General features: G+C 40.1%; 1 protein-coding gene across 1 annotated transcript in view; it reads right to left on the bottom strand.

The window, feature by feature from the left end:
• ITIH2 (inter-alpha-trypsin inhibitor heavy chain 2) overlaps positions 1-24,373 on the bottom strand; it is a 32,577-nt gene extending 8,204 nt beyond the window's left edge. Inside the window, exons 1-15 of the mRNA XM_004691098.2 lie at positions 24,203-24,373; positions 22,733-22,807; positions 21,525-21,557; positions 19,127-19,296; positions 15,573-15,677; positions 13,533-13,695; positions 11,178-11,285; positions 10,446-10,574; positions 9,062-9,178; positions 8,492-8,660; positions 6,826-6,951; positions 5,266-5,447; positions 4,094-4,279; positions 3,673-3,812; positions 1,828-1,997 (exon numbers count right to left, since the gene is read on the bottom strand). Coding sequence (XP_004691155.1) covers positions 1,828-1,997; positions 3,673-3,812; positions 4,094-4,279; positions 5,266-5,447; positions 6,826-6,951; positions 8,492-8,660; positions 9,062-9,178; positions 10,446-10,574; positions 11,178-11,285; positions 13,533-13,695; positions 15,573-15,677; positions 19,127-19,296; positions 21,525-21,557; positions 22,733-22,807; positions 24,203-24,298 — 1,969 coding nt within the window. The 5' untranslated portion in view covers positions 24,299-24,373. The remainder of the gene's footprint in view (positions 1-1,827; positions 1,998-3,672; positions 3,813-4,093; positions 4,280-5,265; positions 5,448-6,825; positions 6,952-8,491; positions 8,661-9,061; positions 9,179-10,445; positions 10,575-11,177; positions 11,286-13,532; positions 13,696-15,572; positions 15,678-19,126; positions 19,297-21,524; positions 21,558-22,732; positions 22,808-24,202) is intronic.
• Positions 24,374-27,182: the final 2,809 nt, after the last annotated feature.

Raw genomic sequence — 27,182 nt, 5'->3', positions numbered from 1 at the left:
CAGAGTTCTTTGAACCCAGGAACACTGTGGTAAACTTCTCAGTGAACAAATTTTAAAATGCATGAAATGATCCCTTCAATGTTTGTGGGTTATGGTCAAGATTACATTTCAACAGGACACATCACAAAGAAAGAGACGAATAAACTAGAGGCACCCTTGGACTTTCTCAGGACATGGAAAGCATGGATAATTTTTAAGGTAATATCTATTTTTTTTTCTTAAAGATGTATTTATTTATGCATACAGAAATGAGGTACAAGGCAGAGGTGCAGTGCAGGGGCAGTGAGAAGATTACCAGAGACAGAGTGGGGAGCAGAACAGACAGATTGCAAAACTACACTGCTAAGGGGAGCAGCAGGCAAGACAGGAGAGGTCTGCTGGGCCATGTGGGTCACCTCTGGGGCCTGGGATTGAACTCGCACTGAAGTGGCTGCAGCTAGCTTGCAGTGCTGCGTCCTTATTCATTGTGCCACCAGGGTGAGCCCAGTAATTTCTATTTTTAAGGCAATTTCTAAATACACTTTTCCTAAAGAGTCCTCTTTGTCCTAGCTTACAAGTGGCAGGCATGCTTGTGCTAGCCCTGCCTGTCCTTACCTAAAACCTCCTAGAGCCAAAGTATCCATTTTAAATTGTGGTGAAGCCAGAAAACAGAATGGCTCCAAGGCTTTGTCATTGTTCTCAACATATTTAAAGTAGGACCTGAATTGTTACCAAATAGATCCTTAAAAACAATTTTTGAACTCTAAATCTGTACTTGAGTTGTATGCTAACAAGGTTTTTCAGATCTAATGCCAATAACTTTTTTAAAAAGAAAATTGATGCTGAGTTTTTCTGTTTCAATTTATTAATAAATGACATTTATCCATACATACATACATGAAAAACCACTCAGTTTTCTCATTAAGAGATGAGTTTTAATAAAAGTTTGCTTCTTGTACATTCTACTTCTTATTTTTATCAATTATCTACTCATAGTAATTGTAATCAAACCCAATCCAAAAGAAACTTTGAACACTTAGAAATTTATAGTCATAGGCCCTCCCTGGTGGCGCAACAAGTTAGGACATAGACTGCAAGCTAGCCACAGCTGCTTCAGTGCGAGTTCAATCCCCAGACCCGGAGGTGACCCACATGGTGCAGCAGACCTCTCCTGACCCGCCCACTGCTCCCCTCAGCAGTGTACTTCGTCGATCTGCCTTTTCTGCTCCCCACTCTATCTCTGGTGAGGCCTTTCACCGCCCCTACACCTCTGGCTTGTCCCCCAGTTCTGTATGAATAAATAAATAAATCTTAAAAAAAAAAAAAAGAAATGTATAGACAATTTTCTTGCAAAGGAATAAGATAATGAATAAAAGATTCTCGAGCATAGAAGTACTTTCCACTAGAACATAATTCTGCCAGGAAAATGGGATGGAAATAAAAGTTCAACTAGAACAATGTAAAATTTCTAATAATTAGAATAGAATTTGCACATGTATTTTTAATGGATGATAGTGAGCATCCAGTTTAATACTGATAAAAAGCAGTAGTATAGCAGTTTTGCTTTAAAACGTTCCAGAATTTAATTTTGTGATAATGACTTATAGAAGATGAAAAAATTTTTAATATTGATTTTTAAAATGTGTGAGTGATGATGTAGGTATCAAAATTCATAGGAACAGAAATCATTGGAAAACTTCAGCATTTAACTCTTCCCACAGTAAATGAACAGGAGGTGGGGACATAAAAACCAGATGTGGACTAGGGGAGGGAGAGAAACAGAGATTCCAGGACCACCAAGCAGGGTGAGAGAAGGCTCAAATACTTTTCCAGCAGGTGGAAACTTACCTGAGCAGCACGAGTGGTCTTGTGGTGGGGAGTCAGCCAACATGCGCTCATCCCCAGCATCATTCTCAATCACCATCGCTGTGAGCGGGGTTACTATGTGATGTTCCAGAGACATTTGCAAGATTGTTCTTGTAATTTTCCTTTTGTCAGCAGCGGTAGGAGCCAGGCTTCTGTGTTCAGGAAATAAAGACTGAGAACATGGCTTGTGTTCAAGGCTGAGGAAAGGCCCATGGCCTAGTACTTCTGGTGTCCAACTGTGACTCAGGGGGTCACAAGGTAAACTTAAATCACCTGGCTTTGTGAAGCTTAGTATTTTATCTAGCCTTGTAGTCCTAAGGAGTTTTTTAGAAGAGCAGTTTCACTGCAAAATTGAGCAGAAAGTAGAGATTTCTTATAGAGCTACTTCCCCCCTCAACACACACACTCTGTTACCCCCGTATCAACACCTTCCCTTGCCACCCATCAGAGTAGTAGGTTTGCTATAAAGGATGAACCTACATTGCCACTTTGTCATCACACAGATTCCATTAGGGTTCACTTTTGGTATGGTTACATCCATGGATTTGGACAAATGTAATCACATGTATTCACTATTACAGTAGCATACAAATAGTCTCACTGCCCTAAATATCTCCTGTGGAATTGAAATAGGAGGGATCAGTAGATCCCTGGTAACCACTGATCTGTGTTACAGAGACTTTTTTAAAACATATTAATAGTGTATTCTTACATCATTTTGTACATTTTTTTTTTTCATCTCAATTGTAATCCCCGTTGGTTTTCCATCACCGAGTCACCCATGTGCCATCACCATAGTCCTGTGCACTTCCACCCCCCACCCATTTGATCCCATTCTCCATACAGAGACTTATTTTTTAAGTTTGTATTTTACTTCTACAGCACCTTGTTTATTTAATTGCACTCAGTGGGCTTCTGTAAAGGGATGAGGTTATTTCTGATTTACTTCAAAGTCATAACATATAGCCAGCATCTGTTTTATAATTTCACAGGCATCACAGATTTTCTCTGTGTGTGCTATACAACCGTATTTCATTTTTTCCCAATCTAGTTTAGATGATCCGTCTTCCAAAAAATCTGACTAATAGGTAGAGTGGAACTCTAGGATAGTAGTTTTCTTATCAAACACCCTCATGTAATTCTAATGCAAGTAGTTGGAAGAATTGTATGTTAGTCTAGAAATACATCTTTTATAATGGAGAGTTTAAGTGCAAGTCAGCTGAGAAGTTAGAGATAAAATCGATAACTATTAGGAAGTCCTTCCTTAGGTGATATAATAATTGCATACTCATAAATTTCTCTTGGAACAACAACCTCTTCAAAAGTAAATGCAAATGAACTTTCTGTATGCACAGCAACATCAAGATATAGTGGATGAAAAACAATTGTATCATTATGTGAAATTTAGTCAAGATAAAATTGATAAAATTGGTAGATGAAGACAAGTGTTGGAATAGTAACTTCTAATGGAGGTAAGTGTTGAATGAGAAAGAGTAAAAAGCAAGGATTCCCTTTAGACATGACAGAAGTGGTCAAAATCTAGATCTGGGTGGTGGGTATAAGAGTGATAAACAGAAAAACTCATAAGACTAGCCAGTTAAAATTAATGCATTTCACATACTTTACAGTTTGAATGTTATACCTCAATAAAAAAGAAAAAAGAGTACATTGAGTTTTAGTTAATGTGCCTGGAACTGTTGGAAATTAATAATCCAAATCCTGTATTACTTTTCTGCCTTTCTGGGTTCCAAACTCTGTCAGTGTATAACTTCAAATATTCAATGTAAATCCTTCACTTTTGCAAATCCCTGTAGTATCTACTCTTACCGCTCAGCTAGAAGTTGGTTGATTGTCAGATAAGCCCACAGTTTCTTGGTAAAATCAGGATCTGCATGCTTTTCTTTTGATAAGAAATCCTCCAAGTCATCCATTTGGCCCAGAGTTTCTAAGACTAACTCCGTATTAGCCTAGATGAAAGAAAAGTCAGTTGAAAGACACCAGGACAACAGAATTACAATCAAGTCAACTATTTCTTACCCACAGTGAGTGAATCAGGCTAGTATGCAACTGTAAAGGGAATGCAGAAGTGCTTATCTCTAGAGGAAGATGTCTTCCTCTTAACTTATTGCTTCTATTCTATGCAAATGGTTCTTGGAATGTAGAGTGTTAACCTGTTAATACACAGCATGGATGGTATCCAGGGAACCAAATAGTATTTTTAGGATAAGCAGCAGATAAGCAGAAGTACCGAAGTGGCTGTGATAATGCTCTGTATTTGTTCCAATTTTTCAGGGTCAAATTTTCCTGCTACCACGATCTCTGAACCTTTAAAGTAGTTGTGGAAGCTGTTTTGTGTGACATCCGTTACTGATGTATGGGGGTAGTTGAACTGAACATTCCGGAGCAATGGAGTAGAGACCTGGTTGTAGAATTTCTGCAATAATAATAAAAAAGAAGTGGAGTAATTATTTTCAAGCCACTTTATAGGTGTAAAGCATTTTTCTCTGAGATTCCCTGAATGCTTAGCAGATTTAGCTCTTAATTTATTCTCACAGGATCTCTAGAAATCTTAGGACAGGGAAGAGTTCCAATAATTATCAGATGAACTGAGACATAAACAAGATAAAGATTTGTTAAAAACATTACCTCTGATATAAGAGCTCACCATTTCATTGTCACTGTGATCAGCATGAAGAGCTCACAAACATGCATAGTAAGAAAAGTCAGCTAGGTTGATCTTCCCAACTCTGAACCTCACCCCTGCCTGGCTCCCAAGTTTAAATAATGGTGTCCACCATTGACACAGAATGGTAGGGACCGAGGGTGGAATAAAGATGCTCTTCTAGGGCCCTCCTTGGTGGTGCAGTGGGTTAAAGCACAGCACTAAGAAGCTAAAGCCACTTCCACCTGCCCCGGAGGTGACCACATGGCGCGGCAGATCTCTCCTGACCCTCCCACTGGTCCTCTCAGCAGTGTACTTCGTCAATCTGCCTGTTCTGCTCCCAGTTCTATCTCTGGTGAATCCTCTCACCCTCCGTATCTCTGGCCTGTACCCCAGTTCTGTATGAATACATAAATAAATCTTAAAAAAAAATAAAGGAAAACAGAGGTCATGATGCTAAAAGAGGACCAGCTGCTTATCTGCACGAGAAACCTTGGCACTGCCAAGGGTCTGGGCACTAAACCTTGTCTAGGGAATAGGGGGTCTTTCAGCCACCACCTTACTGCCTCTCCTCTCACGTGAATGCAGAACTACAAGTGCAGAAGGACGTATGAAAAGACACTGACTGATTTTTATTCCCCAATATACCAAAATAATGACAATTTTGCCTTTAATATAGCCATCTTCCTTTAGGATTCAGATATTGCTCTTTGATAAATTTCTACCGAAGGAAAAAAAAAAGAGATAAAAGTGTTAACCTTGAGCTGGGAAGAAGTCTCCTGATTTCCATAAATCCTTTGAGCAATTCCACGGTTATCATTGGACAGTCTCTTCAAAAAATCATAATCAACATCAAACCCTATCCCCAAACTGAACAAGGAGATATTGTCACGTATATTTTGCTTCACATTTTTCTGTATTTTTGATAATTTTAGTTCACCTAAAATTGATGAAGACAGGAAGAGAAGGAATGATAAGGCACTACCATAAAGTTTTAGGAAAATCCATGGAGAACATTTTAGCAAACGTTTTGGAAATTAAAAATTAACTTATCCTTCGACCCAGTAGCCCAAAGTATATGGATTTTTCTTATACATGCACTCATACACATTGAAATGAATTATGGGCAATAGTACACAGCAACATCATCGTGGGAAAGCAACATATTCCCGATTTAAATGTAGATCTACAACTTCAAAGTAGATCAATAAGGGAAAGTGGCTCAATTATAGCCCATTCAAGTGATAAAATTAGAAGGAACAGGCAATTTTCTTGAATTGATATTAATAATCTCAAAGACATTTTAAAGGAGAAATAAGGTATGTAAGGTGCACTTTTATGCATATGCATATATATGAGGCATATATATGTATTCATACATATGTGTGCATATATGTCTATGGAGTAGGACCTCTCTGGAGAGGTACACAAGAAATTGATAACCAAACACTGCCTCCAAGGACAGGCACTGAATGGCTGAAGAAAACAAGGTGAGACACAGACTTAATTTCTTACTATGTTTTTTTCTCTTCCTTAAGATTTTATTCCAAAGTTAAATTTTAGAAGCAATTGGTTTCTAGGGACAAAAAAACAAAAACAAAAGCCCCCAAACAGTGAATTTTCAGCAAAGCTTAACAACTGCTACTCTGGTCTCACTTAGATGTTTGCTCGACTGGTTGCCACTCCCACTGACTGTCACATGTAGGGTAAACACACCCTGTCCCTTAGCAGACTGTAATAGAACCTAGTGTTCACTCTTCCTTCATAAAGAAGCAAATAAAATGAATTAAAATATCAGTACATAGTAGAGGCAGGAAGGTGCCGAAGTCTTTTATGGATAAGAAAATTGTTCTGCCTAAAGGGTATATCCGAGAGAAGGGTTTCTCCAGTGTCAGTGAGTCAGCAGGGCAAATGTGGAGCATGGTGAATCTGGCCTCTGGATAGCCACTGCAGACCTGGCACAAGCAGTCATCATACTTTCTGCCACTCACTATCTCATGTCCTTAAGTTGAGGACATAAGTTTAAGTCATTATGCTGTTATCAGCAAACCCGCAAAGCAGACTATGAAATTAAAATTGAAGTTTCCCATATCATAGGGGTGAAACTGAGGTATTTGGAGCCTTGCTGAAAAGGTATCTGGGGGCCAGTTTAAGCAGAGAGAGGACTTCAGAGTCAAAGGAAGCCTTCTCTAGGAAACATAAGTTTAAAATCATTTAGAAACTCAAGGCAAATGCTATTGGTCACTCTTGGAAAGCAAATCACACTCCCAGTAGCAAAAGTAAAAATATTTGTCACTAGAATATTGAATGATACTTGCCTACTGTGGGGTCACCATCAGAAACCAAAATGATCAGAGAGACTGAGTTGGGATCCAGTAATCCCAAGTTACTGGCTTCGTTCAAAATAAAGATGGCCCGCAGAAGTGCTTCATTGATATTTGTGCCTGTTAAAGTAATATGATATTTGGTTCTGTTATATACTTTCTTGGCATAGAGACAGTCACATCTTGGCTTGAGGTTCGTCTGCCCGGTGATCACTCTTACACTATTTATTCAGTACCCAAGTCATTTGCTTCCCAAATGACACAAATTTTGCCCATGCTGATCAACATGCCACAGTGAGTAAAATATTCATTCTTTGGTAAACTGTTCTCTTAGAGATGAACAGACCTTTTCAAAGCTCCAGTTTGTTATTATGTTAAACGTCAGATTTAAGGCACCTAAATCACCTTGCTGACAACCTTGATACTAGCCATACTTATAGATAGTTACATTTTCTCCTTTGTGAGTAGTAAGAAGCTAATACCATTATATCCCTTTGGAAGATTAAAAAAAATTGAAATTTTCTTTAAAAAAATTATTATTTTAAAATTTTAATTAATTAATTATGTTTTGTATACAATGTTTCTTTTCTCAGGTTTAGTCCCTATAGGATTTCTACCACCATAGAATTTCTGTGCACCATCACCATAATCCCTTTTGTTCTTCCCTCCCTTGAAAAAACTTACTAGTTTTTGAATTAAATTTTATGGAATGGCACACAAGTGAGTTGCTGATGGGACATCCATGGGGATTACAAATGAGATGGAAAAAGGCATAAAATGGCGTAAAAAAAAAACTAGTCTCTACCCAAAAGACACAAAAATAGTGATTGAAAAAGATACTTGTACCCCCATGTTTATTGCTGCTTTATTTACAATTGGAAAAACATGGAAGCAGCCCAAATGCCCAAAAGTAGATGACTGGATAAAAAAGATGTGGTACATATATACAATGGAACATTACTCAGCAACCAAAAAAGGGAAACACATGTCTTTTGCAGCAACTTGGATGGAGCTGGAAAAGATCATGCTTAGTGAGATAGCCAGAAAGAGAAAGAAAAATACCGGATGGTTTCACTCATAGCAGGAGTATAATGGACCAGGTGGAAAATAACAAAAATAATGAACAACCATATACCAGAGACATTTTGTGGGGGTGGAGTGGGGAATGGGATCAAAAACGGGGTGGGGGGAGGGAACTGCACGGGATTATGGTGATGGCACATGGGTGACTTGGTGATGGGAAACCCGCGGGGATTACAATTGAGATGGGAAAAAAATGTACAAAATGATGTAAAAATAAACTTTTGTAATAAAATAAAACTAGTCTATTAAATTTTTTTTTATGGAAGTACCAGTCTTACAGCGTTGATGGCATTTGTCAGCAAAGCATCTTCTCTCTCCCCTCCCCCAAGCAGGCATCACCGTAACACACCTACCATTGCTTTGGAAGATTGGAATGGTTAAAAACTTGTGTGGGACAGACAATCTGTTAATCTTCTACCACAAATTTGGTATTTATCATTAAACATGAAATGTATAATTAAGTCAGATCACTGCAGACTGGGCAAAGAACCCTGTGTAGAGAACATTGCTTCTTGAGTAAATCAAAATTTGAACCCTACAGAAATCTCTCTCGAGGTTTTAGACTAAATTCTCTCACCTCCACTGGGCTGGATTTTCTCAATATACTTCTTGGCATCTGCAATTTGTGCTTTAGTAGCTGAGACTAAATCATTTCTCCAGGTTCGAACATTGTGGTTAAAATCAACCACGGAGAATTGATCATCAGGTCTTAGATCATCCAAGATGGTCTTCATGGCTTCCACTGTCTATTTTGAAAAAGAATGGAGAAAGGTCTCATTACACAAGTCTAACCCTAAGAAAAAAATGAGGACGATAAATAGTTCATCCAAATCATCTTTCAAGTACTGACTCTAACTATAATGCTTCCAGAAAATCTTTTGAATCCACCTAAGTGGAAAGATCTATCTCTCACTTATTCTGAATATATAATGTCTGCATTTCAACTTCAACTTCTACTTTCTTGTTATGAAAGCCACTTTGACATGTCTTACTTTAAAGTAAGGATCACATCCTTCCAGTGCTCCCCTAATGGTGAATATAAGTCAGTTTAAGGGAACTAAGACCAGCCAGGGGGGCAGGTGCATTGCAGGGAGGGGATGTTGAAGGGAAGGGGCCCGAGACGCACCTCCCAAAAGGGGCTACTTACTTGTTTCATCTTTATTCCCCACATTGAGCCACTAACATCAATGACAAAGAGGATGTTTTTGGGAATTGGATCCATGTTTTCAGGAGCAAAAAAATGGACAAAATATCCATTAAATACCTGAAAAACAGAACATAATTTGTGAACCAAATCATTCCCAAGGGTTAGGATGTAAGAAGATGCAGGTTTGGGATAAAGACAGGAGTGGCAAGCCACAGTGAGCAGGAGGTAAAAAGAACAGAAACATCTGTGCCACCTGTCTGTCCCTTCCTCCCCCTCTGCTCCCTCATTCACTTCCTGGAAGGTCCAAGCCTTCTCAACAGCTTAACTTACCCTCTTCTCCATCTGACCTGCAGTGAGAGCCTCTGTTCCAGAAGCCCAGCAGCCAATGGTGAACCAGGCAGAGGCTCTGCCTCAGGGGTCTAGTGCAGCACAGAGTGTTAAGAGCCAAGATCAAGAAAATAAAGAACTCCGAGAGCCCAAACAGGAGAGACTTTCCCATAGAAATGGCACCTGTGCTGGATTTGAGCATGAGTTTGAAGTGAGGCTGCCCATGTGGGTGTCGGGTCAGGTTTAGCTGGTGAGTGAGGGCAGTGAGTGCTAGGGGTGGCAAGGAGAGTTTCAGCCAGTACAGCCCAGCCATTGAGAAAATGTGGCTCCCTTGGGGCTCTACAAGTGATTCAGGGAGATAGGGCCATGGAATTCTAGAATTCAAGAAATTAGGGTTCATTCAACAGGAAGATCATGTGTCTTCTGGGAATGTGGATAGCTCTTGAAGTCAGTGGAAGCCCACTCCAGCAGCCTCCTGATCCCCCTCTTCATCTTCCAGTAGGTTCTATGATTATCTCACCTCATCTTCTTTCCACTCTGTTTCTACCAGAATAAGCCAGTATTAACTATAAGAGGAACGGGCTGTGGACACTTCCCTACCTCCTTGGCCCTGTAGGGGAGCAGTCTTTTGGATACTCTCTGAAGGAAATACATACATCTAAGATATGATAAAGGGCAGAGAAAACTTGAAGATGATGAACATTGACAATGGAATTCACCAGCAGCCCACAGATATTTTGTTTTGTTCCATCCTATCAATCTGTAACCTCTGCTTTCTTGAATAGACAGATTACAAGGGGCCTTGAAGCATATCTATAATTCTCATTTTGTGATTTTTACTGTTCTTTATATAACTACCATTCTGGAAGAAAGCCTGGCACATAATGACCCTTCACTTAGTTTTCTTGACATAAAATGGCTCAAGAAACGTAGGGAGGCATTGCTTCTAATAGCCATTATGCTTGTCTTGGCAACTAGGAACTACCCAGAGAGGCCTGTGAGCCCAATAACTAAGAAACAGTTTTCAGCATGGCAGTTCTAGAGTGTTTTCACCCACCTCGAGCTCACCAGCTTTCTCTTCTCTGGCCACATCGTATACCACCACTAGCTCTCTGTCCACGGCTGTCTCAGAGCAGTTAGAGCATTTCCTTTGCTGTGCCACTGTGGGCTTGAAGGAGATGTGTGCCTGGAAAGAACAGTGAGGTCACCACCTACTCTGCCTCTCCCTCTCCAGGCAAAGGGTTTGGGGTTGGGCCTTTTCATGCCCAAGCAGCACCAGCATCCAACCGCTGATGGATGGGATATTGCCACAGTATGTGAGGGGGCCTTAGGGTGCTAGTGGTCACGTCTTTGTGAGAGCTAAAGAATTCCTTCCCCTTTTCCATGAAAGAAATAGCTAGAAAGAATTTGAGGAGTTTAACACTTCCATGGTTGGTTATTATTGGCTATTAAGGCAGAGAATTAAGTTGAATATCTCCTGCAGGGGTTAAGAACAATCCACCATAGATTAGATGACATGTTTGATGGAATCAATGACTTGGGGGCGATGAAGGTCCAAAGAGGACAGTCACTGGTCAAAAGGAAGGAAGGAGCTGGGAATTTTCTTTTGTCCTGCAGAAGACCACAGACTTTGCTGAGGGGTCACTGGTCCTTCATGTGACTCAATAGTTGAGCGCTTCCTATTCGGCTCAGTGCCTGGCTCCCCATGCACTCCCCAGAGCCCAGGGAGGGAACAGCTCCTGTGACTGGCAGCCCCTCAGACTTTCGCACCATGAGATGCTTTCAGTACCTTCTGCTTTCCTTTTGATATCACTGGAACCCCATCAAAATGGCCATCAAATGTGTCAGGGACATGAAGAAATTTTATTCCTTGAGGTTCAATAATCCACACATCAACCTAGAGAGGGTAGGGGAAGAAAAGTATTCTAATCATTCAAATATCTTTCTAGGTTTTTAGAGCAAGAAGTATAATCAATAAGTCCTCTGTGGTTTTTCTCATTTTCAAAATTTCCAAAGATGACCCAGCATGGTTCCATGTCACTTCAACTCCAGGGGATAGGATTCATCCCATCATGGTAAGTCACTCCCCCCGCCTCCCCATTGCTTCATACTCTGGGATTTACTATCTATTCTATTATGTCTTATCCGACCCTACCTGCCCTTCCCTACCCTACCCATACCCCCTATCTTATCCTGTCCTGTCCTATCCTACTCTGTTTTGTTTTGTCCTGTCCTTTTCTATTCTTTTTACTTATAAGAGCACTCAGATTAGGGGAAAAACAGAATGAAAGCCATTTTGAAAGATCCTGTATTGCTCTGTAGATCTAGAATAGAACTCTCCTTCATCCCCACCCTGGGCCATTTTATTCCTTATATGTCTTGCTGCTTTGAACAGAGTCAAGTAGGATGGAATTCCTTTTAGTCATCCTTGGCAAAGCCATGGTCAGAGACACCATTTCTCCCTCTATCTGTCTAAATGCTGTACTACGTACTTTACATGTATGAATTTACTTAATCCTCACGAATATAATTGCTATTTTTCTGTTACTGTTCTTATTTGTTATTTCTCATTTTACAGATGAAGAAACAGATTCAAACAACCTAGATAGTAGTGGCAAACCAGGCTTCAAATCCAGAACCCAAGCTCTTAGTACTTTAAACACTGCACACTGCCTCTAGACTTCCAACAGCCTCAGTACTCTTTTTTGTTGACACTAACATGCCATTCTTCTTGAAAATGGCATAATATTTTAATTTTACTTCGTTTTTTATTGAGGTAACATTGATTTATATTATTGTTAGTACTTTGGAAATACAGGGTTCCCTCCTTTCAGGTGTTGTCACCATAGTGTCTCCACCACAACCAAAGCACCCACAATTCACCAGCATAGTTCATTGTGCCCCTTCCCTTCTCTGCTCCTTCCCCCTTTTTCATCTCCCCATCTAGATGCCTGGAGTTAGTTTTCAGTTTGACTTTATCTTACTTTTTGCCTGGTTTCTCCATTTTCCACATATGGAGATATTTTTTTCCCCCACCATTCAATATTTATCATTAAAAAAAAAGCTTTATTTATCTATGCATACTGTACTACGGGCCAGAGATGCAGGGGCAGTGAGAGGATTTATCAGAGACAGAGTGGGGAGCAGAACAGGAAGGTTGATGAAGTACACTGCTGAGGGGATCAGCAGGTGGGTCAAGAGAGGTCTGTTGCACCATGTGGGTCACCTCCAGGGGCTGGGGATCGAACTCGCACTGAGGTGGCTGCAGCTAGCTTGCAGTTCTGCGTCCGTTATGCCACCAGGGAGGGCCCACTTTTGTTTTTTATTTTGTTTGTTTGTTTTTTAGAAATTTATTATTTATGCATACAGAACTGGGGTACAGGTCAGAGGTGCAGGGGCAGTGAGAGGATTCATCAGAGACAGAGTGAGGAGCAGAACAGGCCAAACAGAACTGACAAAGTGCACTGCTGAGGAGAGCAGCGGGCAGGTCAGAAGAGGTCTGCTGTGTCATGTGGGATCATCTCTGGGGTGGGGATTGAACTCATGCTGAGGTGGCTTTAGATTTTTTTTTTAAAAGATTTATTTATTTATTCATACAGAACTGGGGTACAAGCCAGAGATGTGGAGGGTGAGAGGATTCACCAGGGACAGAGTGGGGAGCAGAACAGGCAGATCGACGAAGTACACTGCTGAGGGGAGCAGCGGGCGGGTCAGGAGAGGTCTGCCGCGCCATGTGGTCACCTCCCGGGCAGGCGGGCATCGAACTCATGCGTAAGTGGCTTGAGCTTCTTAGTGCTGTGCTTTAACCCGCTGCACCACCAGGGAGGGCCCGGTGGCTTTAGATTTTTAATTCTGTGCTTTAACCTGCTGCACCACCAGGGAGGCCCCAATCTAATGATGTTTTAAGCTCCCTGGCTTGTAGTAATTAGTTACAGAATCCCCTGGAAGCTAACACAGGTAATAAGGAGGACAACTGATGTTAAAATCTGTAAGGAAGTAATCCAGTTGATTCCAAACCCATATCATATTGTCTTGCAGAGTTGAGTGGGATCAAAGAGCGCAAGAATAGAGATAACAGAGCTTAAACCAGGGGTGGGAGCCCTAGAGGACAGCCTCTGTGTACCCCCTGATCATCTGTGCTCACCTCCAAGTGCTTGGCCAGCCTTCCTGGCTGCAGATGAAGCCTGTGTTCATAGGATCCCAGCTTCCTCCACTTTACTTCCTGGTAATGAAGTTCAAATTGTACCTTTGCTCCAGGGAGGACATTTACTTCTGTTTTGAAGTTTTCCATGTCAAGAGCCCTGCTCCTAAAGATGTGAGCCCCCAAGGTAAGTTATCACATGCATGATCAAGCACAAGACCCAGAATCTAGGCAGAGGCATCTAGACTTTGCTGGGCAAACTTTTACACCTGTTAATAGTTCATGAACAGTAGGTACAAGAGAGAAAATTGCAATTTCCTCTCCAACGAGATATTTCTCTTCCCAAACTTCTCAGATTTGACTTGTCATTTGTAAAGAAATTCCAGTTACTGATTATGTTCCAGGGGCTTGATGCACATCACCTGTGACATACATAGCAGCTCTGTCAGATGGAGATTGTTACCCTCATTTCTTATCTGATACTCAATGAACCACTTAGAAGATAAGTAACCTGCGCAGGACCACACAGCTCATCAATTGGAGGACTGAAACTTGAATCCAAATTGAGATGATTTCAAACACTGCACACCTTTACTGCATTTGAGACTATTCTAAGGATTCTTTATATTGCTGAAAATTTCAGAAAGAAATCTATCGTTTCATCTGAATGCATAAGTCTTTCCACTGTAAAAACTTATTTAGTCCTGTATATCTCAAGTCCTATGTAACCTTTTGTCTTGGGGTTTGTATGGTTTAAAGGTGTCAACAGGAGGATTAACCAAATGGTGATGACTCAAACAGTACAAGAAATAATGAGTGATTTCAAAAAATTAAGTAACTGACAAAGCTAGGTGAGACTCTGCAGAGTCAGCGCACTTAGGATTGGGGAAATACTACAGGAAAAAAGTGTGGATTATGATGTAAAATATTGAAGCAAAAGATGAGCCTGATAGATGTGAAGCTTTGAACTAGATAGTAGTGGAATGAGGAATAAGTAAGTGGATAATGTGGATGAAGTGATTTATACAGATAGTGAAAGATACATCAGGATAATGGATTTACCAAAATCTGCTTAGTCTTTCTTCTGTTTTCTCCTGACCTGCCTGAATTATATGCTTTGGTTGGGCTAAATTCAAACATCAGGTCCTCTGTAATGATTTTCTAGATGCCCAGACAGAACTGTATGTACAGTTGGTACTTGGAACCCCTTAGGGTTTTCCATCCTTTCTTCATTAGTGCTGACCTCATCTTACACATTCTAGTCCCCAGTTCGCTGTCCATCACCCCATGGACCTGACAGTGTTTACTGGATATTGCTGCTGCCTCTGACAGAACTGGGTGCCCCCTGAGTTAACATTTTCTTTGAATGTAGTGAAAAGTGCTTCAACTAAAGGTAAGTTTGGGAACATAGAAGAGGAGGAGGAAATGAAAAAAATAATGAAGTCAGGATCTGGAAGAAGATTTATATGTAGTTTAAGGAGTGATCAGTTGAAATTCCGTTGAAGTAGCTTGTTTGAGAGGCTGCTTTTTAGCATTCCTCATGTCTTGTTGGAAAATATCAGGGCGGGGGGATTCAAAAGATTCTAAACTAGGTAAATTTTGGTGCAGGAAAAGGCTCTACCTCATAAAATAAATGAATTTGAGACCATTCTTCCACATTCATGGTAAGTTTTGTAATAGAATGACCAATGTTTCTGTAGCTCCTCTTTTAGAGGTCCTGCATAGGTCCAATGCACTCTTTTAGAAAACCAGTGCTTATTTTCAGAACATCCGTTTACACACAAGGCAAAGTATGTAAGATTAACCTACTGGAGATCACCAAGACCCATTCGTTGTAGTGAGGTCTTAGGGAAATAGTGGGCTGCTGGAAAAGTTATGATGCATTTTTGCTGGAAAAACAAAAAATATATCATGACTTTGACAACCCAGTTGAAACTCTGAGATTGAATTCTGCCACACAGCAAGCAGACTGTCTCTGTGGAGGCTGGTGGCCACTGAGGGAACGGGATTGAGCGGGGTCAGCAACAGTGGCCCTGCCCTTACCTCACCAACCCGGCTGTTTTGCCTTTTGCTCTGGCCTGTGAGTAGAGTACTCGTCCCACGGTTTTCTCCTTGATGGAACTGGAAAATGTCATGCCATCTACAGTCCTAGAAAATGACAGAAGGCCTCTGTTGGTCTGAACAGCAGTTTTAGCAAAGTAAACAACAAAGAACAACTCAACAGTGGTGATGGCTGAATAAGGACAATTATCATTTAGCTTCTGTAAGAAACAAGAGGGCCCTCCCTGGTGGTGCAATGGGTTAGGAAGCAGCACTGCAAGCTAGCCGCAGCTACTTCAGTGGGAGTTTGATCCCCGTCCCCGGAGGTGACCCACATGACACGGCAGATCTCTCCTGACCCGCCTGTACTCAGCAGTGTACCTTGTCGATCTGCCTGTTCTGCTCCCCACTCTCTCTCTTTGGTGAAGCCTCTCACCACTCCTGCACCTCTGGCTTTTACCCCAGTTCTGTATGAATAAATAAATAAATCTTAAAAAAAAAAAAAGAAAGAAACAAGAAGAAAGACATTTGCATATTTCACAGGTAGGACTCCCTTCCTCTGGTAGTGTGCCTGTAGAGGGATAAGGTGGGCTCCCATTCTAAAGGCCTTTCCAGCATTCTGTGCTTTGGATTAAGCCTGTTTTCCTCAGGTATATATTTTTAACTATATATATGCAGAGGAGAGGAGACTTATAAATCAAAGGTTGTCTAGCTTAGGTTTGGCTTAAAGGTCATTTTATGAGTTAAGGATCCAGCATAGCTTTGGGGTTAAGCTCTCACACAAGGGTGGAAAAGAATTAAGAAAGTGGAAGAAGCTGAATCCCTTTGTCAGGTTTATGCTTATCTCTACAACATCTCTACCAGGACCTCTGTCTTCTCACTGCATCTCCATCTCTACACATCTTACTTTCAGCTGGCTGTCTCCTCAGCATTACCAAGAAATGTTTTATCAGAACATTTGACTATGTAATTTTAAAGGTAAAATGGAACATATATCACGTAAATGGGCAGTATCTCTCATCAAGGAGGAATTTATACAGAAATGTGTAGAGAAGGCCCACCCTGGTGATGCAGTGGGTTAAATTGTAGCACTGTAAAGCTAGTTCGATCCCTGCCCAGGAGGTGACCCACATGGTGCGGCAGACCTCTCCTTTCTCACCCACTGCTCCCCTCAGCAGTGTACTTTGTTGATCTGCCTGTTCTGCTCCCTGTCCTGTACCTGGTGAATCCCCTCACCAGCCCTGCACCTCTGGCCTGTACCCCAGTTGTGTGTGCATAATAAATAAATCTTTTCTTTTAAAAGATTTAAGTATTTTTTAAAAAGATTTATTTTATTTATGCATACTGAACTGGGGTGCAGGCCAGAGATGCAGGGGTGGTGAGAGGATTGACCAGAGACAAAGTGGGGAACAGAACAGGTGGAATTCTGAAGTACACTGCTGACGGGAGCAGTGGGTGAGACAGGAGAGTTCTGCCACACCATGTGGATCACTTCCGGGGCAGGGATCGAACTCATGCTGAAGTGGCTTTAGCTTCTTAGTGCTGTGCACCACCAGAGAGGGCCCAAATCTTTTTTTTTTTTTTTTAAAGAAATATATAGAGAAGATTTTGGTTGTTCTGATGACAGAGAAGTGCTACTGGCGATATGTCAGGACACCAAAACTGTTAGCTATTCCAAAATGTGAGGGACAGTTCTACTGGACACCTTCTGTTCCAAATGCCAATGCCAGGCTTGCTGAGAAACAAGACAGAATTTGTCTCTTTACATGGGAGAAGTCAAGACTAAGAAGACAGTAACTTGTCAAAGATCATGCAGTTTGTCAGAGACCCAGTCAGAACTGGGCTTTATATGCGTAAGTCAACACTATTTCCATCAAATCACACTAAATTTCAAAGACCAAAGGGTCTTTAAGACCAAAGGAAATAATTTCTAATGGTAGAATATTTAGAACTTTGATAAAATAGCAGGAGAAATATTTTATCTAGATTTGGAGGTTTGTGCAAACCTTATTAAATTGTAGTGATGGAATCAGCTAACTTCTCTGGTCTTATAAATTCAGCTCTGAATAAAAAAAAGACCAAAATTCTGTCTTTCGTCACCTCAATTATTTTAAGGAATGAGGTAGAAAGGAAAGGAAAGGATAAAGGAAAATAGAAAAAGAGATGCCTAGATTAAGTTATGATTATGTGGTTTAAAAATGTATTAAAATCGCTTTGACATAAGTTTTTAGACATGGTATCATATAATATCACTAATAAAAGCTTTTCCTTCTACATGTGACTTTTAGAATAGGTTGAGTATAAGTATTCTATATAAATTTCTAAGTCAATTCAGAAGATATCAATTCAAAGTCACATGCTTTTTCTCCTCTGTTTTGTTTAGAAAATGTAGTTTTTGGAAGGCAAGATGTAAGATATTTGTACCCTATATTTTATTTACTCACAATCATTGATTACTTTGGCATATGAAAGATAGAAGCAGATAAAAAGTAACTCAACCCATTTTCTTAATAAAAATTAGCCATACTATATGCAGAGCATTGTGCTCTGCTTTGATCTAGATGATTCAAGGATATTGATCCAGCAATGCACATTTTAGTGATGGCCACCTTATGGTCAGGGGGAGAAATCATCAATCACTTGGAGTGATCTTGATAAACAAAGCAGCCAGGTAGGACAAGATAACTGGTCTTCCCTATTTGAAAGGTATTGAAGAGGTCTATGTTTTTTTTTTTAATGGAAATCTTTAAATATACCAAAAAATAGAGATGATAATATAAGATCCCCCCATGAAATTATCACTAAGCTGCACTATTGTCAATATTCAATGTCAATTCATCTACACCCCTCTCTCCACCTCAATTTACTTTAAAGCCAATCTCATATAGCATATGACTTCACCCTTGAATACTTCAGGATATATTTTGGAGAGGATTTTTAAAAAATTGTGTGTAGAACTAGAATTATTGGGTAGGAAATGGAAGAGATTTCAATTAAGTATAAGAAATAATTATAACAGAGCTGTCAACTACATGGTGGATTGCTTCGGGAAGTAGTGAGTTTATTATTAAGAAGGTAATTAAGCCAAGCCCAAATAATGCACTTCTCAATGGTTATAGTAAGGGGATTCAAATACCAGAGAGGTAACTGAACTTAATAAGTGGTTCTCAATTTTTTTCCAAAGCGATCATGTGACAGACAGATGATGCTGAACTGCTCCATACACACTCACATGGTTTCCTGTAAGTCAGGGCCACTAATTCTTCACATCTTCCCTGAAGCATATTAAAATACAAGCAGATGGGAGACTGTTAGCATAGAGAAAGTCTTATGTTTGATTTTTTAATGTGTTAGTAATGAAAAGCAAATCCTTCACAAATTCTTACAAAACACATTACGGGGGCCCACCACACAATGATTCTTGATGTCTGGTAAACCACAGTGCTGGAAGTGAGAAACACTGGAGCAGTTGACCACTTAGGTCCATCCCAGTTAGGAGGGGGCTGATTCTGTGAGTAGAGCATATCCACATTTTGGTTCATCTAGGAGTTACTCACATGGAAAAGTTGGAGATGAAAGCTCCTTTGGGAATCTGAACATCAAACACAACATTCTGAGGCCGTGGGGAGTTGTTTACCACTTTGGTCTGGATGATGGTGTTGGCCATTCGAGAAGTAATAGTGGACTGGACTTTATAGCTATAAATTGTTACTTGATCAGCATCTTTCTGTAATTGGCAAAAAAAAAAAAGCATAATTGTACTCATGGAAAAATTATACAGCATTTCACTACATATTTGAGGTTCATAGCTAGCCACATTTTACAAATAATCCTAAAGCATTGTTATGTAAATTCCTCAGGAATTATCAGACAGTCTCCTAACTTTTTTTGGAATATCCCTCCAGGCAGATATTTGTGTTTGTTTTGTGATAGTTTGAGATGTCTTTCAATTCTATGAGCCTTTGAATAATGATTTAAAAATCAGAAAACAAATGGAAATGAATGTGGGAAGAAATACTGGCTTAAGAAAATTTAGGAAATAATGTTGAATGTAGGATTTTAGTGTGGGGGAGAATATAGGAGTATAGAGTTGAAAGGAGACCCTGGCTGCATCTTTTTTTTTTTTTTAGATTTATTTATTTATGCATACAGAACTGGGGTACAGGCAAAGGTGCAGGGGCCGCAAGAGGATTCACCAGAAAGAGAGGGGAGCAGAACAGGCAGGCTGAAAAGTACACTGCTGAGGGGAGCAGCGGGTGAGACAGAAGTCTGCTGTGCCATGTGGATCAACTCCCTGGCTGGGGATCGAACTGGTGCTGAAGCTGTTTGGGTAGCTTGATAGTGCTGCGATTTAACTCCTTGCACCACCAGGGAAGGCTCACCTGGCTGCTTCTTTAGAGGAACAGTCAGAAGTCTCTTAAGGTGGATGTACATGTGGTCCTCAAAGTCCTATCCCACTACTTGCCTTTTACACTTTTAGATATTACAGTTTCATCTTTCAGTCCTCTTCCTCTTCCCCTCTTGAAAAAAAAAACAAAACACTAGAGGGCCCTCTCCTGTGGCACAACCGATTAGGACTCAGCACTGGAAGCGAGCAGCAGCCACTTAAGTGCAAGTTCTATCCCTGTGAGTCCCGGAGGTGACTCACATGGGTCTCCTGACCCACCTGCTGCTCCCCTCAGCAGTGTACTTGGTCAATCTGCCTGTTCTGCTCCCCACTCTGTCTCTGTTTAATACTCTAACCCTCTGTAACTCTGGACTATACCCCAGCTTTGTATGAATAAATAAATAAATCTTTTTTTTTAGATTTATTTATTTATTCATACGGAACTGGGGTACAGGCCAGAGATGTGGAGGGTGAGAGGATTCACCAGAGACAGAGAGGGGAACAGAACAGGCAGGTTGACGAAGTACACTGCTGAGGGGAGCAGCGGGCGGATCAGGAGAGGCTGCCTCGCCATGTGGATCTCCTCTGGGGCAGGCGGGAATTGAACTCATGCGGAAGTGGCTTTAGCTTCTTAGTGCTGTGCTTTAACCCACTGCGCCACCAGGGAGGGCCAAATAAGTAAATCTTTTAAAAACAACAACAACACTAGAACAGTGATTGGTGTGAGCAGCAAATTGAATACTATGAAAAGAGCATCCTGATGTTTTGCTGGGCCAGCATATGGCCTCCTTTGCTAATCTCTTGCTTGATTCAGGGCAGCTCCAGGGTAAACAGTGTTGGCAGCATCTCACCATGCCCAAAGGCAAGTTGCTAAAGGAGCCACCTGAAACATAAGCTGCTTCAGGACAGTGGCAATTATGTGACCCATTTGTTTACTTTTTTTCTGAAAGGATTTGCTTATTTCAACACTAGATGTCACCTCCCAAACCAGTCATCTACTACGAGACCTTTCAACTCATTAACATCCAATTTACCTCAAGCTAAGAAAAAAGGAGGGTAAGCTATTTGCCCTTCCTACCCTTTTAAACCTGCTTCTCACAAGTTCTGTCAGTTCGGACCAGGAAGTCAAACCCAACCCACTTCCTTTTAATGTTTTCTTGCCACGGGAAAGATGAACCACTTTGAACATCTCAGGGAGTTAGGCCAGTTCTTTCCCACAGCTACTCTTTTACTCTTCAAAGCTGTTAGATGTCAGATTTTAAATCAAAACAGATAAGCTGGAATACAGACAAATATTTGGATGAAACTTAGGCTGTTGGCAAACCTTGAGAAAAGAAAGGGCATTTTCCACTTTTGATGATGGGTTTCTTGGCTGCAGAGACACTGTCCTCTTGAATGCTGAAGTTTAGACCCACTTCCCAACAGAATTGGGCAAGGGGGTATTTCGAAAGGCAGGTTAAGTTCTCTCCATGATGGAGACAAAAGAGGCAACTCTATTGATTTCTAGATAATAGGTAACAGAAAAATCACTTAGACATCAATTTTTAACAAAATCAAAGTAAACTCACCATCACTTCCCCAGATTCTCCAGAAATGCTTCTCTGTGAAAGGAAGTTAGATAATCATTTTTCAGAGGTATGTTACTTATTACTTAGAAGGTTAAAACTGTTTACTCTCAGTCAAAAAAGTGTTTTTCAATGTACCAATTCATTCATGGAGCTAAGACATAAGTATCAACTATCCTCGAATTTTATTTTCTCACTAGCATGTTTCTCTGAGCAACTTTCCCAAACACTTTTTGGTTGCATACACATTAGTGTTTGGTGTAATGCTAAAACAATGTTTTTACATGAAAATATTCATCAAACTCGTGCTTGGTAGCATATGCTACCTTTATCTTGTGAATTTGTGTGATTTATTTTTTATTCAGTTGAATGTTTATTGGGCTACTCTGTAGGGCTTGGAACCTGCCATCCCACTGCCTGCTATCCCACTGCTTCTCCTTCCAACTCCCCTCTGTCCTGCTCACTAATCCCTATTCATCCTTCCAATCTCAGCTCATGTTGAGTTTTCTGAGAGACACTTTCTCTGACCCCCCTCAATCTCCATAAGTTTCTTTACTAAGTATTTTTCTATCAGCATGGTCACTCCTTCAAAGCAAGACTGGGAGTGCAGGTCTCTCTCCCCCATTAGACTATGCTACCATAAACAAGCTTCTGTGCACTTCCTCCTTGTGTGTGTTTGTCGGGGTGGGGTGGGGGGAGTGGCAGAGCCAAGCATGGTAACTGTCCTCTTAATCCCTTTGCTAGTGAGTTATCCAGAACATGTGCTTTCTGGTAGGCAGGTTTTAGGACATGCTATGTGATATAGTAGGATCAACAATTGTCTTCTTTTAGACAAAAGCTTTCTCTCCTGTGGTTAGATAAAGATCCTACACAAGGATTTGCTTATTGCTCAAAAACCTGGACTTTGTGAAGATCAAAAATTCATGTATAAGGAAAGGTATCAGTCAATTTAGCAGTATTCTGCAATTGCCTCCTCTTTCAACATATTAGCTCTCTATGGGGAAGCCCAACTCTTTCTGGTCTCCTGAAGGATTCACCCCCATTTTTAGAGCATGTTGTCTATGCAGCTGCTGCTGGACTCCGGGAGGCAGCGCCCGATGTGGCTGGCCCTTGTACACTCCCCCTAAGCTGCTCTTAGGTTGCAGAGAATGGGCGAAGGAGAATGCGTGGCTGCCATGGGGATTCCCTTTTGGAATTAAGGTTTACTGTACCTGATATCTCCGGATCTCTGGTACAAACTGAAATTTGCCAGGGGCCAGTTCCACAAAATCTTCATATTCTGTAAACTTTAAAAAGAATTAAGGTTGTTTTTCTATTAATTAAAAAAAAAAGATCTAGAGCAGAAAGGCAGCTAGGACAGGCATACAATTATTCATTATATTGATGACATGTAATTTTTACCTTGTTTCCTGTACTTCTGGGAAATATTTTATTCATTTTTCTTTACTGAGATTACTTTAGTTTAAAATATTGTATGTGATTCAAAGGCATATCACCACACCTCCTCAGATACATGGATATCTATTATTTTATTTCTTTATATATACAGTCTTTGGTAGGTATGTGTCAAGTGATTAAATGAAAGTATCTTCAAATTTATTGGATGCAGGAATTCATTTGGTGGGGAGGAAGGTTATTGTCACTCGTGATGAGATAGCTCCCTGGGAGAAATATTGGTTAGCTTTGGGGGCATCAGTAGTTTCCAACTGGACAGAAATATGAGATCCCTTATAATTCAAAATGAAGATATGAAAGAAGTATCAGTACCAAGTGACTGAAAAAGCACAAACCCATCTAAATGCCTTGGCTTTGTTTCCTGGCTCTGCCAATGAGATTTCCAATGCATTCTGGTGATTTTTGTTTAAGAGTTGGAAAATAAAGTTTCTAAGCAAACATTTTTGTTTTCCTTGCAAGCATGCCATTCTTGTCTTTGGCATTTTTGTAGGTAACCCACTTTACAATTATTACAACCGACTGTAACTCTCAGGATGTTCCCACAATGCATGTTGCTTTTCTGGCATCCAAACAGTTTTGTATAACTTTCAAAATGACTCAGTCCAAAACTTTCCTTGTATTGGAGAGGGCCAGTGGCCCAAAGGCGAGACTTTGAACTCTCTGGGAATGATCCTTGCACTTGGCAAGCCCACTTGTCATCCTTTCTTAACAGGAATATTTAAAGTGCCCTTAGGAGAGAAATCATCATTCACTTAGGTATGAAAAACAATAGTACTTCATTAATGACGTTCCTTACACTTTCAAGATGAGGGTTAATATATATCATCATCATCATTGCTAATCACTATTAAACTACTTGTGCTTGCATTGTGCTTGGTTGTTTATAGATATCATTCTGTTTTCATAACAACCGTTCGGGATAGATCAATTATTATTCCCATATTTACATAAGTAGGCAGCTGCGCCCATTAATGTTACGTATGGGCTGGCCTGCTGTTCAACTTAATTCACATGTGAAATACATTAATGCTTTAAAAGGTAAACTCACACTCGAAGAATTTTAACAGTGAACACTTCTACTGAGGTTAATTTTATGTAATTAAAATACATAAACGTAAAATACATGTTCTCCAAAGGGAACACAGTCGAGGGTTAGCGGTAACCATAGGCTACTTTAAGGAGCACACACACAGGCCAACTGCAAGTCGTCTTCGGGAAGTACTTACTTCTGGAAGTCCACTGGTGGGGATTTCAAAACCTTGCGATTCTGAAAGAAAAAACCAGATGAGACAGCACGTGAGTCGTTTCATTTTGCTGGGCATCTCTGCCAAGCTCCCCAGCGCGGGCTTAGGGGAGAATCCACTCTTCACTGAACCAAGTTCAAAGGAACAACAGAAGAGCACAGTTCGGTTTAAAAAAGAAGACAGAAGAAGAAAGCTCTCAAACTTCGTTCAAAAAATGGGACAAATATTTGTTCTGGAGTTCAAACCTCATCTGTGGGGGTGGATCAGACTCCCTCCCAGAGGTTATTCAAACAGCAAAGCCAGCGGCAGTCTCGGGGGTGGGAGTTAGAGGGATCAGCTGGGCGAGCTTCTTCCCTCCCCCCTTTGCTGATTTCTGCTCATCTTTAAATCAGAAAGACACTTTCTGATTTATCAGAAAAGTATCACCCTCGTTGAAGAACCAATTGAGGAGCTATACTGAGGAAAAAGAGAGGAAAAAAGTGAAAATTTCTGGAAACAAAACCTTTGATTTAAATGAAATCAGGAAGAAAAACAGCGGAAGAATCATGATGGTTTTCTGAGCAAAGCATTTATTGTCAGTATTTTTCCTACTCTCTTTGATAACTGAGTACCTATGACAAATAAGTGGGCAGGGAGCGGTGCCGATCCAAAGGACTGTTCTTCAGTGGGGAAGCTCCGCAAATTTGTTTAAGGTAACACTGTCCTGCCGCCCCAATGGTCTCCACTCAGGTTAGTGGAAAATCGATTTTCCTGAGTCCCAGAATCAGGGAAAGCCCCATCCAGAAATAGCCTGTTTTATTCCTTCCCTTTCATGGTTCAGATATAATAATATGGTCAAATAAGATTTATTAAACCCTTTGTGGTGGCAGCATTGTTACCCACATTGTCTTTAATCCTTAAAAAAAAAAATGCAGCAGTCATGTGATATATGTACAATATATTTCCCTTATTTACACTGAGGTCAATAAGGTTAAGTAAATTATTGTACCTCTCAGAATTAGTAAAATGGAGACTCAGTTCAAGGTCCAGCAGGTGTTAAAGCCTTGGCATTACTATACTTAAGAGGGGCAGGGTGGGGGGTTATCACCAGGAAACCTGTCCCAGTTGTGAATTTAGACCAGAATTTATCTGCAACCCCCAAGTTGGGCGGCAAGTTACTTGGGCATTTTTCCTGACATTGGCTTAAACAAGATGCTGTGGAGTTTGGTCAGATGTGGAAGTTTCCTTCCCCAGAATGGAATCCATGATTCATGCTATTTTGCTATCTTGGCGTTTCTCTGCCTGATGTTCCTTAATCTAGCAGAGGAAATTTATGGATCTGCTGCTGGGAACAGCTATTCTAACAGATAGATCACCAGGGGAAGTTGCATCAGAGGAAAACAGCAGGTCTGCCATGGCCTCTGAAGCATGGTGATGCAGGGCTGTTTCCAGCACATTCCACTCTACCTAGACCCAGCAGGTTCCCTTGTTCTCTGAGAGTCACTGTGGGGATTAAACTGAATGCAGGACAAACAAATCTGTTGTCTGAGATTACAAATGAAATATGTGGGATGGTATTTTCAAAACTGTGTTTTATTTATTATATCCAACCATGTGACAAAAATGAAGTGTGGCTCAGATACACTATAAAATGCAAATAGATTACATTTATCTGTAAGACATTAAAGGACTGCTTTTTTTTTTTCTGTTCTTTTCTTATTTGGTTTTACCATATGCTGATTCTAAAAATTACACTTTAACTCCAGGAGAAGAAAGGGTTTGTTTTAAAATCTATCCTATTTATTCCAAATAGAAAACAGGGTTCAAGTTAAAAGAGATATTTGTCATAGCAAATAATAATTAAAAGCAAATTGAAGACAAAATTAAATCTAAGATTAGAAATCAACTATTTGAAGAAAGAAGATAATCATGAAATAGTTGTTTACATTATCAGGAAGTGGTAGATCTTTTCAATTAATAAGGGAAGAATATTCAATAATAAGTGAAAATTAAAGGAGATTTATAATGATTAACGTGAAAGATGTTTGTAGTACTGACAATACTAATAAGTAGACATCGATCATTATGTCAAAATTATAAAGTAACATCTTCTAGAAAATATTTTATTTATTTATTTTGAAATATTTTATTTGTTTATGCATACAGTGCTAGGGTACAGACCAGAAGTGCAGGGGCTGTGAGAGGATTCACCAGAGACAGAATGGGGAGCAGAATAGGTAGATTCATTGAAATACACTGCTGAGGGGAGCAGCAGGCAAGACAGGAGAGGTCTGCTGCACCATGTGGTCACCTCCCTAGCCAAGGATTGAACTGATGCTGCAGTAGCTGTGGATAGCTTCATAGTACTGTGCTAAACCCCTTGTACCACCAGGGAAGGCATTATACAAAATATTTTAAAGGGCCATATAGCGAAAAATTTATACATTTACATGAGAAAAAGACCTAACCTTAGTTTTCATATATCATAAAAATCTACTGCCTGTGAAATATGTGATAATATGGTTTTATTTCATTTAATGAGGCTAATATTATTTTAATCCTCAAGTCTGAAAAGTACACTTTAAAAAATTTTATAACAATTAACTTATAAGCAAAGCTGTTAAAATAAGTATACCATGAAAGAATAATTCACTATATTGAGAATGGATTAGCTTAGGAAATTGAAGCTATTACTACATCAGAGATCAAATTACACATCAACAGGAAAAACTGAAATTATTTCACTTAGTAGCTACCAAGAAATAGCAATAGCTCAATAAATTTCAAAATTTATATCATTTAAAGTAGTGTTAGGAGGCAATTTTTTAAACTTGATTTTGTGTGTGTCAGGGCAGTTACTTTTATAAGCATTACTTTTATAAAGAGAAACTGTAAGACTAGTTTTTGTAGATGACATAATTCCCCATCTAGAAAGTTTAAAGAATTTCATAAAAAAGTAGTTGAAGTAGTAAGTTTGTTTAGT

This window comes from Condylura cristata, unplaced genomic scaffold, assembly GCF_000260355.1.
Source record: "Condylura cristata isolate star-nosed mole 26May11 unplaced genomic scaffold, ConCri1.0 scaffold00030, whole genome shotgun sequence".
Taxonomy (NCBI): domain Eukaryota; kingdom Metazoa; phylum Chordata; class Mammalia; order Eulipotyphla; family Talpidae; genus Condylura; species Condylura cristata.
The sequence above is the reverse complement of the archived record's forward strand: the minus strand, read 5'-3'. Positions and strand labels throughout refer to the sequence as shown.